Genomic DNA, 14,084 nt, shown 5'->3' on the forward strand with positions numbered 1-14,084 from the left:
ATTTAAAAATGAAGTAGGGATCTACGCAATAAAAAGTAGTGAAACAAGAGATGAATGATGGTATTGCAGCACAACTCAGTGGGAAAATCCATACTTGGGCATTGAACCAAATCATTGTTATAATATGCCAATGTAGGGATATTCCCACCGAGATATGCTGTAATACCATCATTCATCTCTTGTTTTACTACTTTTTATTGCTTAGATTCCTACTTCATTTTTAAAATTAATAATTTTTAATATATGAAGTAGATAACATTCCACGAAAACTTGGGTCCGTAAAAGTCCCTGGGTCTGATGTTTATACCAACATTGAAAATAGGTACTAACTGTACTCAAAGACCAAAAATCTGAGACCAGGGACCCAACTTTTCTCATGATTTTATTGATATTTATGTACTTATAAATAATTTCTATATCTTGTACTGGCAAACTCTACGATCACACCACTTCCTTACCACGGCACTTATTGATTAGAGATTTTAAGTATGTACTTACTCCAAAGCTATGGCGTTGATAGGTTACCTGATAACTAGACCATTCATTCTACATACTTACTAATCCATCATGCTGTATGCCACACAAGTTCAAAAACTTACTAGTTAAGGAAATAACTCCCTTATAAAGTGGTGATCCTATGCAGAACAAATGCATTAATTTTGTGTTACTAAAGGAAATATGATCATGTTTCAGGGCATCGTCAACAATTTAACTGGTTGCCATCTCTGATCAAATTAAATTTAAATCTACTTGTGCCATGTTTTTTACTATCACAATAGCAGTAATCCATGCTTGGTTCTCAATCCACTAATCTTATTTGTAGGTTGCAAGGATAGCTTTGCTAACCTGCAACTTGACATCTCTCCTCCACCAAAATTTTTTCCATTCATCTGCCACTTCTTGGTGGATTTTTTTCACTGATGCCACATGTGTTACTTGTAATGAATTTGTATCCTCTGTTAAAAACTTTTTTACCTAAATATGCTAGTGTAGTATTGTATGCATGGTTGTCTAGTGGTTGTGTTTTGTACTGTGTTTATTGTTGTGTGCTGGTGCTCTCTGGTAGGGAAGAATGGCTTGCCAACTACCATGATATTAACCAAACAAATCAAACCAATATGCTTAACATAGAGCACAAAACACTTTTATAAGTTTAGTGATTGTGGGCAAAAACTTGGTTAATGCCACATCCCCTGCGAGTGGCCAATGACAGATCAAGACTCCTTTAGGAGTATTCCTTTATGAACGATAAGCACTGTGTGACAGAAAGTGGTTTGGATAAGTGATCATGAACTATACTATACTAGTACAAGGGAAAAGAATGTAGAAATTTATGAATGAAGCACAGTAACAATACTAGAAATATGTGATACACAAGTATATATGCTTAATAGATTATGTTCAGAATTTGAATACAATTACAGAAACACATAGTTAGTATTATTTAATACTTGTTATGTCATCATACACTCATTGCTGCATGACTGATGACATCACAAGTGCTAAATAATTAGTGTTTTAGGCTCACCTAAAGTGCTGAACATGACCTCCAGGCCATTAGCCTATTGTTTCATTCATTGTCAATGATACCTTCATTACATCCCTACAGAAAACAAACCCAGTAAATTGCAGCCTGTGTAATTCATTCAAAAGTTTATATGTTGCTGTCAGACCTTCATTGCTGGTCACTGTAAAGTGCTAATAATAATAAAATAAAATAATAATATAGAAGTGAGCTATAAACTAGTTACAGGATCATGGTACAAGTATGGCAGCATTGCTGTTATTCTACCTGATAAATTCTAAAATGTGCGTACTGGCAGAACCATTGCTTAATACTTATCACTGAGAAACTGGAACGAACTACAATATACTATGCTTGTAGTAGTATACTGTAGATCCATTCCAACTACCCCCAAAGTAGTGGTGTAACCCACACTGAATGGGGTGTCCACTTTGGCTTCAATGTTGGTAGTTGCTTGCAATGTTGCAGTGTCATCTGCTCAAATGTTATGTGAAAGTGGCTTCCATGCACTTAAAGTAAAATTATTTCCACTCAAAAATCACTATATCCTGAGAAAAGTTGGGTCCCACCAGTATCCGGTCCTGGGTCCTTGGAATTGGTCCCAGACCTCCTTGCCTACCTGTCAGCCTAGAATAAACTTACATTCACACCTAAGCTTTAGTTCTTGTGTTCAAGCTCTATATTTGGTTAGTAAAGGTCACCATCCATTACAGACAAACATACAAAACATTAAGAGCTTAAACTGTCAGATCATTTGTTTCACATCAACCGGCAATAATGATAAATAACCGACATACTAACAAGGAAAATTAAATTTTGGTCAACACAAGAGGTAGGAACACTTTTTCACTGAATGGAAAGGCCTAGGGAAGTTGTTGATAATTAAGATTATAATCAATAGCGGAATTCTTGAAAGTAGGGAAGCCATTTCAAATTTAATGAATTAATAGAGAAGCCATCTCAAGTTAAATTACATGGAAACTATTTCTTTGTAAATGACAGTACTCACAAACATTGTTACCTGGTATTGAATAAGTCTCTCTAGTATCAGCACTAACATAATACTACATGCCTTGGCAGATTGAAGCATGTCTTCTGAGACTACTGAGATCTTCAAGTTCTAATGCACTCTGACCCACAGATTGAGTAGTGGCATCATGGACACAGTAGAAATGCTATTATGTAACAATATTTGGAAAGTAAATGATTTTCACGATGTCCACAATCATCATAATCTGTCATAAAAATGTTGCTTTGGCAAAATGGCTAGCTTATTGATATAACAGGTGTCTTGTTTGTTATTAGAAATGCCAGCCTTGTAATCCACTATATTGTATTCATTTACGTGAAAACATGACCAACTACATCACCCACACTACCATATTGTATTAACGTAATGAAGTAAGCAAATTGCTCAATTCACCTATCCAATTTGGTAAGAGGTAGAAGGAATAGGAGAAAATGACAGAAGACATGAAGGTCAAAGTATCCTTGCTAAACTTTATTAAAATTATCCAGTATATAGTGCTATCCACAAGAAGTAAATTTATTACATTATTTGTATGGCCACCCAACTACTGGACCATACTTTATTTACATACCCATTGCTGTGCACCCTGAATATAGTCAATACAATTATATGCACTTGTTATAGATGATCACATAGTACAGTCCTAACCCAAGAATGTTGGTAGACATCAAACAAAATTACCACAACTGTGTATATGTACACTGTACATTCCCATTGGCAGAACCCAGGGAGACCATTACCTGTTCCTGTGAATGGTGGCCTTGTCTAACATGCTCAAGGTGCCTACTGAGTGTGTCCACTAAGTTTGATGATGATATATAGACCAACGTGTCGTCTAGGAAATGTGCTTGCATAGGCAGGCAGGCAGGCAGGCAGGCATGCACACACACACAGTATTCATTGGCTAAAGGGGCTAAGCTTCCTCAAAACAAATCTGGATGATGTAACTGAAATGACTGATATGCTCTTAAATGCTCTAACAGAGCAATCAAAATACTTTAAAAAGTGTGTTTCTAAAAGATATTTGCCATTACCCAGTATTTGAAGTCATTACCTTTCAGTCTACAACTTGGATCAGTCACCATACCATCTCTTCATTAGGTGTCTACACACTCTTTAGCATTGCTAAACTGTGTAAGTGTAATATTCAAGGGCGTAGTCTCTAACCTGCTTAGATAACGGGGGCATTTCATATGTGTATATACGTACATAGGTGGAATCATTATCGAATTGGATTATGCCATTTTAATATTGTTACACAGTGTTTACAAAAGCAGAAGACTGAACATGTTTTTGTTGACGAGCTGATTCAAAGCTCATACCTTATCACTGCTTCCTAAAGTTACACTTAAAAGGAGATCACAATGTAAAAGGAGTGTTAGTGAGATAATGTTGACAAGGAAATTGACAAGTTGATGCCATTGCCTATGACGTAACATGGAGCAGTGTGAAGAACAGGTGTATAACACATGACTTAAGTATTTTATGATGGTAATGAGTTTTCACAAGTTGCTATTTATGTATGGCACCACAGCAGTAAGAATACCAGGCATTTGCGGTTAGTTTGCATTCTTCCTGTAAACCGCAAGTAAAAACCTGTACCATTTAATTATGCATCCCTTAGCAGGTTTTACTAACCTTATTGTATACTCAGTACAGGTCTACTCAACGTGGTACATTCTAATTGATGAACAACACATACACTCTGCGCATGCGTACAGAATCATATGCCTATACAACACTCCCCTCCCCCCCCCCCCCCCCAAGAAAAAAAATACATAGCTTAACAAAAAAACGAGGAGAAATTAAGTCATTGTACAATTACTCTGTGTGCATGTGTGCATAGCATGATATGCCTGTCAAATTAAGGAAGTTCCTCTATTAACCTACGGGGTGGCTGACAATTGCATTGTGGATGCACAACCAATTCTGTTGTAGAATTCATAACCGCATCTGGCTGTTCATCAATATCTGAACTCTCTTCGACTATCACCAGAGGAGTGTGGGCCGAGTACTTGGTAATGTCAACCCGTTGCTAGGAGATGTGTAGCTATCTGGTTTAACAGGCTGAGTCTCTGGTCAAGGCTTCAAATGGTCTACATGGACTTGCCTGAGATGGCCATTGATGCTTACTTCATATGCTAGTGGCCCAAGTTTACACACAATGTTTGCAGAAGCCCATTTACTAGATGCACTGGGACGTAAGTCTCAAACATACACTGCCTGGCCATTAGCAAATGTTCGAGGAGATTGACTTCCAACTCGTTTTCAGCTGTAATAGACATTCATTGAGCCATACAAGGATGAACAAGGGACAACCGTGTTCTTGGTGCCCTCCCCAGGAGGATTTCTGCTGGTGTGTGGCCGGTCACTGAGTGGGGGTGTATCTATAACTGGTTAAAAACTTTGAAATCTTTGCTTCAATGGAGTCTCCTTTGCTTGCTTTATTCAATGCTTGTTTCACTGTTTTTATCATGTTTTCCACTAATCCATTTGAGGATGGATGATATGGTGGTACCCTGCGATGGTTGATTTCATTTCTTGATACAAAGTGGTGGAATTCTGTGGAAGAGAAGGGAGGACCATTTTCAGATACTAACATTAATGGGGGACCATGAGTGGCAAACATAACTCGGAGTTTATCAGCTGTTTGGGCAGCTGAGGTTGAGCTAACTACAAATGTTTCTGGTCACTTTGAAAAGGCACCTACAGCCACCAAAAGTAATGTTTTATTCCACTGTGCATGATCAACATGTACCCAGCACATTGGGTACAGTTGCGGGCTATGTCTTCAATTGAGGAATTTAGTTGAGGCCACCATATGTAGCTTCTGGCTAAGGGATTTTATATGGCTCGTCCCTAAATGATTTGTGTGGAGTTCTTCTAGCAATGGTGTGTGAAAAACTTTAGGAACAACTACTCTACTGCCCCAAAGAAGACAACTGTCCACTACAGAGAGGTCATTGCGCCTGTTGAAGTAGGGAATGATGGAAGTATGCCATTTTGCTGGCCAACCCCCATGCTGTACAGCTTTGAGAACAGAGCCCAAAACAATATCACGCTCTGTGGCTTTTGCAATTTGGGAGGCCACCACTGGAAGTTGGTCTGTCACCACAACATGTACCTGTTCTGCTCTATCACAGTCTTTATTAGGGCTGGGTAGGCGGGAGAGGCAGTCTGCCAAGTGATTCTGTCTGGGGTGTGCTGGATTTGATACTGATACACACTTAGCACCAATGCTCAGCGTTGCATTTGTGCAGCTGCAAGTGGCGGGATTCCATCTTTCTCACCCAATATTTTACAAAGTGGACGATAGTCAGTGACCAGTGTAAAACTATGGCCATACAAGTATTGATGGAATCTATGTACTCCAAATATAATGGCTAGTGCCTCTCGCTCAATCTGAGCATAATTTCACTCAGCTGCTGTCAAGGTGCACGAAGCATATGCTATGGGTTTTTCTTGGTCTTCAGGCATTACATGGACTAAGCATGTTCCTACTCCATAAGTTGAGGCATCACAAAACAACTTCATAGGCTTCTTAACATCAAAATGAACAAGCATACTGTCCTCACACAAAAGCTTTTTTGCTGCTATAAATGCTTCCTGATGCTTAGCTTCCCAGGCCCACTAACTATTTAAGACCGAATTTGACAAACCAGGCTTCCACACACATCCAATTGTTTGACTTTAACTAACTGTAACGTGACCTCCCACTGACCTGCAATTTTCACACAACACTTCCACAGCATTACAAAATCACAGGTTAAAAGTTGAAGCTGGTAGTATATTCCTACATTGAGTTATGATCTCTCAAAGTCATAAAATTGGATGTGTGTGGAAGCCTGGTTTTGTCAAATTCGGTCGCATTTTTCTGCAACAACTGGTGCAGGGGGTGAACAGTATGAGACAGCAAGGGCATGAACTTGGAATTATAGGTAAGCATCCCTAAAAAAGATTGCAATTCTACATTGTTCTGGGGAGCTGGAATTAACTTCTTGAATTACTTTCACCTGACTTGTGGTTGGTCTGATCCCCTCATTTGAAATGCGATAGCCAAAACTTCAAGCTCTTTTTGAAAAAACAACAACACACATTTGGCCTTATTTAGATGCAACCTATACTCACGAATCCTGGTTAGGACTTTGTACAAGTTGGCTTCATGCTCTGCTCTGGTTCTGCCTGTGACTAAGATATTGTCAATAAAATACACAACATCAGGAATGCAATTTAACACCTGAGCCATTGTTTTTTGCCATAGAGCTGGGGAAGTTGAGATATCAAATGGAAGCCTATACCGTAATGAAATAAGCCAAAGTGGGTGTTAATGGTGTGTGTGTGAGTGTGGCCATTGTTCTGGGGAGCTGGAACTACTTTCACCTGACTTGTGGTTGGTCTGATCTCCTCATTTGAAATGCGATAGCCAAAACTTCAAGCTCTTTTTGAAAAACAACAACACACATTTGGCCTTATTTAGATGTAACCTATACTCACGAATCCTGGTTAGGACTTTGTACAAGTTGGCTTCATGCTCTGCTCTGGTTCTGCCTGTGACTAAGATATTGTCAATAAAATACACAACACCAGGAATGCAATTTAACACCTGAGCCATTGTTTTTGCCATAGAGCTGGGGCAGTTGAGACAGGCCCAGGACCTCGCCCTACAAGTGCCAATGATGATATGTATAGCAGAGTCCTTCTGCCCCCTCACCTGTATCACAATTCAGGATGTACCACGCAGTGTTTTGAGCATGGGTCAGGGGGCCCAGCCAGCTTGCTAAGGTGGACATAAGAAGTACCAAAGAGAAGTCCACTGAGGTTTTGCTCTACACCCCAGCATTATATGATGAACCATCATAAAACAGGCCATTATCCAATGCTTCATATATTGCACAAAATCCTGTTCAATATGTGCAGGAATTGGCAAGAAAATTATGTGACCTAAAACAAGACAGATGGACAGCATTATATATATTACACTTTGCGTAGGAGGATCACAGTGCCGATAAGTGTTGCATTTTCCATATAGTGTACTGTATGAGTCACACAGTACAGTCATATGCAAATAATTGGGCAAATACAGTACACTTGGGTAAATACAGTACAGTTATGCAGAACGGTTATGTTAGGGACACCCCACTCAGACAGATCATGTATGGGTGTCTCAAGGCTAATACAGCACTTGGCTTCATTTCATGATGTATTAGCCTCTTGACACACACCCCTGTGCTTTATTTTCTGTACACACATGTGGTGGTGTTTTAATTGTAACATATACACTGTACAAGTGCAAGGAAGGAAGTTTAATAAGCTGGTAAGAATCAAACATGCTGAAACAAGGGAGATCTTGTTACTTCGCATGTAATTAGTACTTGGAACAAGTAGGGATTTAATTTTCATGACAGGTATGAACTTTTGTTTTTATTACAATGATTTCAACTAGCTTATGAAGTGCACAATTTTGCTTACTTTTATTAAGTTTAAGTATACCGCATAAGCAGAAATTTTAGCATGGAATTTAAATTAGTGATATGGTGGATATTTACAAAATCGCTAAATTAAAATCTTGCCACTAAATTTTATTATTTGTGTTTCTAATATTTTAACTGATTATTGAATAACACATGTGTCAGGAACAAGATCAAACAAGAAGCAAGGTGTTGGATCTAGTAAGCTTGTCCAGTATGGTAATGCTGAAGATTGTCAAAAGTGAAGGGTTACCAATTGGAGCTTCATCAAATCTGACACAAAACTAATAGCTACCACACTAAATTTTCACTTTCAATGTAATGTTGCAATTCTAAACATAAACTTCCACAGAACCTCATGATCAGCTGCAGAGATCTTATGCAGGGTATGTGTCCAATCTATTCATTTCCTCTTTCAGATGACCAGATTGAATAAATCTCCATCCTCCGTTTCACATGAAAAACACATTATGAGACAAGCATTTTGTTAAACTAAATTCTCATAAAATGCAATTTATTAAGTAGCCACAATTCTGCTTAAATGATAATCTATCACTGGTAAACCCTATGTACCACAACAAAGGAAAACAGACAGACAAGGCCAGCATGACAAATAACACTAATAGCTGAGGCTACGGGCTTGATTTTTTCACTGTTTGACGTCGCTTCAGCCCAACAGGTGACTTTTGGCATACCGCAATTCGTACAGTGCACGCATCATGGGCTTACCTTTGACCTCCACTTATTTGCTGACAGCCGAAGGTATCAATTCATGGTGGCTTGATGGCTTCCCTATGTTTGTAAACAGGAGTTGTCCGTATTTACCATGGTGACTGGATTGATTGCAGAGGCCCTTCTCCTACTGTTCTTCATTTGTAGCAATGTGTATAACGGGCTGAACATAGCTGAAAGTGAGGCGGTATGGCCACTTTCAAGTAAGTAATTATTGATAGTTTGGGCACATGTTCAGACGAAAACACTGATTAACTCAGGCACTATTCTTTCTTTTGATTGGGTTCATCAGTTATAATAAGGTATAGGTGACCTCCCTTGTTTCCCTGCTTTCTTTTCTATGGTCCCTAATCAAACTTAAAATTCCTAATTTTTCCTTACACTTGTATAAAAATAACACCTAGTGATTGTAGCCATCAGACTACAGGGTTATAAGTCAAAGAGTTTGGGTGCGATTCCATGCCTTAATTGGAATTCTTGTGGCCAGTGGTCTAACATAGTAGGTGTGTACCTTGGTTTTAATTTTGTTAGGGTTTTGGTCCAGTCTACTGCTGTTCTGCCTCCCTATTGCATAAGCTCCACACTGGTTTTGTGCAATAGAAACTGTGTCACGTTGTGCTCTTACAGAACTATGATAACTCTGTGTTTCATTACATTATGAATACCCTAACCAATTGCTTTGCAATTTCGTACTTGGTATAGGTTGGTTGTCTATACATAGTTATGAAAACCATAATTGGTATGGCTGCATCTGTGGGCTAATTTGTATGTGCAGCAGAGTATAAGACGGTAAAGTACTCGGCAGTTGCAAACTTTATGAATGAAACTACAAGTGAGTGTATATATGTTTCTAAGTATTTAGCTTTTCCTTTACACTTACTATGACCAAAATGTTATGTTTGATCACTAAAATACATGTTAGTAAATATTTGCAGAGTTAATGTTTTGGTATATTACTTCATTACCTGTATGTACATCGGTACTATGTATATTATAAATTAAAAGTACAGTAAAATTTACACTTGGTAGTTATCTTGATCCCAATATTGAGATCTATATTTTTCCTATTAATGATGGACTTGTATATAATGAATGTCATGAACAATGTTTGCTTTGTTGACAATGATAGCAGTGATGGATTGTGATAAAAATCAATTGTCAACTATGTCAAGTGAAAAGGAAGATTGTTACTTAAACATTGACCTCACTAAACCTGAAGATATATTTGACTTTAGTGCGCGATCCATTCCTAAACCAACTTCAAGATCTCTCGAAAGCCAATTAATCTTAGTTATTAAACCACCACCAAAACTATCTGAGCTAACAGCAAGCTATAATAAAGTACAAGTGATTAATGACCAGGATGGTAGTGGTAATGAGAGACGTTTCCAATGTAACCAATGCAAAAAAACATTTATTCATTTACCCCACCTGAAACGCCATATATTTACACACACAGGAGAGAGGCCTTATTGTTGCCGGGTTTGCAACAACCGATACTTAAGAAGTGACTATCTGCTATCTCATATTCGACGTCACAAAAGAAATAAAGAACACAACTGTTGTGTTTGTAATAAAATTTATCATTGTAAATGGAATGAATTCATTATGCATTGTCTAACTCATGATGTCAAAGAATATCTAGACATAATGCAGGCAACGGATGCTACTATGAAGCTGTTTTTAGAGAAGAAATCCACGTGTTCCACAGATACACAAGATGGAGTTGCCAATGATTTACAGAAGGAAGAAGAGTCACCGACATCTCCAAGTGAATGTTCATTTTATCAGGCAACTATTGGCAGACCTATATACTCCTCCAACTGTAGGCCATTATCAACAACCTCAAATCATACACAAAATAACACAATCCCTTATTGTTCATCAACATATATTGACCAATGTTTACCACACAATGACATTTCCTCTTCTCATCAACCCACACTCACATTATTTTACCAACAGCAGCAACCGATGCCACAGTCATCTTTACAAGATAACTTCAACCAACCACCCAAGCTGATACATATGCCACTCTTGGAACCCATCAACTCAATAGACTATGCAACATTAACATATGATCATTATTGCTATGCAAACTGTTCTGTTAATGTAACAGTATCTCCAACTGAGTATAGAATTTCTCAAGAGCAGCAATCAATACTGCAGTCAGATGATATGATACAGCCACCCCACCTTATACAAGTGCCACCCTTGCAACCCATTTATAACTAATCAGTACACTCGTAGTTTCTGCAAAAATCATTTATGCTAAAAACTAACAAATAGGTTTTAAAGAATGCTACCAACATTTCTATATGATATTTTGTAAATGATAAGAATATTGTAAGCTACTGTTAGCTGCAGAGATGTGAGAATGGTATCACAGTAATAAGTATTAATACGAAACATGTCATGTCTATATGTATTATAATAGTGGGGTATGGGGATATCTATGGATATAGTAAAGCTATCAGCGCGATTCCTGCAGCTAACCAGTGTGATTTCTGCAGTTAGCTGCAGGAATGGATAAATAAATAACATGAGATTCTAATACCTTGATCCTAGTTCCATGAACTAGTGAAATATTCTAAATAAAATGTACATTCAAAATTTCCACGAAATATTTATTTATAACTTTATGCTGTACATAATGAATTTTCTAAACTATTTTAACAAAACAGCCATATTAAAGGCAAGCCTTCTACCTCCAATATTTCTATATAGCCAAATAGCATTGTTTACTCTTGTGATACTTCAGGTCCCACCATGTTGTATGGTACAATTCAACATACTATATGGAAAATTCTTAGGAAAAAAGTTTGGTGAGCTGAAACTTTATCAAAACTACCCTGGATTGACTAGTTATTTCAGTTACTGTTTATACCAACTTTAGTACTTAACTTTGATGGAAGAGTCAGCAGTGAATACGTCTTCTCTGAATACATGGGATATCACAGCTGTACACACATTATTGAATTTAAAGAAGCCCTTGTGTTAGATGGGCTGTCTTGTTTGCAGAACAAATCATGAAGCCATCTAGGGCTGTCTCGCAATGCAGACATGGGTGGCACCAAAGAAAACATTTTATCTAACATGGGCCACTAAGGCAGCAGCAAAGAGTTTATGAACTTCAAGTGGTGGCATAAGCAGCAACATCACTAGTGCCCTGGTGCCAAGCAGCAACATCACGAGTGCCCTGGTGCAATATCCTGGTGCCATGCTTGGCTGAATAATCATATCTCATATGATGCATGATTAAACTCCTCTGAAACACCACAGTATAGATTGGCACTCCATTGTGCAGTAAAGATGGAGTTTCATTATTATGCATACTAGTCAGGGTGGTCATTATCCATCCCATTGCACATTTTGTACTTAATATTGTCATAAATGAAAGTACAAAAAGTGGACCACGTTTTATGGTTGTCAGCATATGGAGTCACTTTCCATTTGCCTCCCAGGGACAATAGGAATCCAAACAGGTGACAATGGAACTTCCCTGTAAACCACTATATAGGTTTTGTGGTTGTCAGGGAATCATCATTGGTGGTTTACAGATGATATTCATCGGATAGTGTTTTAGCTATGATGTTATTATGTGCCTGTTTCTCTCCATGGCTGTAAGTGTAGGATGCACATACAGAACTAACAACATGATTCCTATATTAATAATGTATCACTAGACACATGTACTTTTCATTGCAGGGTTAGGGAGTTTTTTATCTTGTACCCCCAGCATGTAGGAAGTGGGGTTCCCAGGGTTTTCTCTGTAAAAGGTAGATTTGTAAACTAACAGCAGGAGCTGTACACACCATTCAGTATGGCAGCACAAATGTAATAACAACATTCAGTACAGCACAACAATTTATAAATGAGATCTTTTCTCAGGGAAGGTTCTGGAGAGGAGGCATGAGCTCAGTTAGAAGAATGTTTTAAAAGATCAAAATACTCTAATAAAGTAGTCAATTACACTCTAATAGAGCATTCACCTACATATCCATGTACCAATTATAGTGAAAGTAGTGAAGAATGCACATAAATGTTATACCTGCCCTGTGTACAGGACCTGATTTCTCTTTGTATACACTTTCTATTTCTGTGATCTCTATTTGAGCTTAAACCCTGTTTGTTTGCTTTTTGGTAACATAAATATGATTAGGAGTGCATAAAACACACGGTAATGTGTCGTGCAGCCAAGAAAGCCAGCATACCACACTGACACCGTGAGTATATTTACAGGAAAAAGAAAACACGATTTTCATGCATACATAGCTCTGTACTCCCTTCTCGAATTAGACTCATTTTTGTACTGCAAATGCCTTTACCTTCAGTAGCCCACATACCAAATTTGAGCAAGATTGCCTAGTGCAATTGTGAAAAACAAGCCCTAAAAACTTGGCTTAATTTCTTCATTTTTCTTTCTTTCTTCATTTAGGGGGCTTGGGTGGTTTAAATTATTCATTTCGCACACTTTACAAAAATGCAAATGCGTAGTTCAATTTGCTTGCACCTATAAAATAGTCTTAGAGCTATGGACAATTATTTGCATTTAAAAAGACCGACTTGTTGTCATGCTTACAGGATAAACCACTTATGGGAATAACTTAAAAATCTGTATGCGTATAGGTTAACCATCATAGCTCAAATCTTTTGCAGTTTAAAAGAAATCAGATTGACAGCTATAGTGTTACAAGGCAAAAACTATACAACTGTAATTTGTGGGGTCTAAATACTCTAATAAAACAGTCACTACAGGGTTAAAAAGGTGCATGAAAAATGTTGAAAAAAGCTCACCAGCATTCGAACCAGTGACCTCCACACTGAGTACCCAAATCCTTAACCAATGAGCCACTGCTATCCCAGCTATTCACCGCACTTAATTTCTACTTTATAAATGAAAGTTCTAGTTAAACTCTAGATCTACTCAGTAGATGTTTCAAAGATCTACCAATGGAAAATATCTCGCGCACACACACACACACACACACAAAAAACAGCCAAGCTATATAAAAAGGGTGTGGCCTTCAAAAGCCTGGGTGAAATAAGTTGTAAAATCATAGGTGGTGGCCATGTAATGGCTGCAATGATGTTAATGAAAATACATTTCATGGCCACCACTTTTGATTTCACAACTTCTTTTGAAGACCGCACCCTTATTATAACTTGACTGTTTTTGCATGGTATCATTATACTTACATCATTCTTACAGGCAACATGGATACACAGAATGGGCCCCTATGTGTAAAGGCAGCAAAGTTGCTTTGATAAGAAGGCCATCAAGTTGAAAGAAAAGCTTGGAATGATCAACCAATTTCATGCCACTATA

General features: G+C 37.9%; 2 protein-coding genes across 14 annotated transcripts in view; one reads left to right on the top strand and one right to left on the bottom strand.

Annotated features, from left to right (window-relative positions):
• LOC136240037 (early growth response protein 1-like) overlaps positions 1-14,084 on the bottom strand; it is a 57,613-nt gene that overhangs the window by 34,115 nt on the left and 9,414 nt on the right. For 11 of the 12 annotated variants that reach the window (XM_066030838.1, XM_066030840.1, XM_066030841.1 and 8 more), the window contains exons 2-3: positions 2,547-2,700; positions 1,529-1,603 (exon numbers count right to left, since the gene is read on the bottom strand). The gene's annotated coding sequence lies outside the window, so the exon portion shown is untranslated. The remainder of the gene's footprint in view (positions 1-1,528; positions 1,604-2,546; positions 2,701-14,084) is intronic. The other variant, XM_066030843.1, reaches the window with a different exon arrangement.
• LOC136240036 (DNA-binding protein Ikaros-like) lies at positions 9,429-11,171 on the top strand. Of its 2 annotated transcripts, none has more exons than XM_066030834.1 (2): positions 9,429-9,587; positions 9,885-11,171. In XM_066030834.1, the coding sequence occupies exons 1-2, from the start codon at positions 9,572-9,574 to the stop codon at positions 10,988-10,990; spliced, it is 1,122 nt and encodes a 373-aa protein (XP_065886906.1). In that variant the 5' UTR covers positions 9,429-9,571; the 3' UTR covers positions 10,991-11,171. The 2 variants fall into 2 exon arrangements, with proteins under 2 accessions (XP_065886906.1, XP_065886907.1); XM_066030835.1 differs by having other exon boundaries at positions 9,473-9,587; positions 9,888-11,171.

Source organism: Dysidea avara, chromosome 12 (genome assembly GCF_963678975.1).
Source record: "Dysidea avara chromosome 12, odDysAvar1.4, whole genome shotgun sequence".
Lineage (NCBI taxonomy): Eukaryota > Metazoa > Porifera > Demospongiae > Dictyoceratida > Dysideidae > Dysidea > Dysidea avara.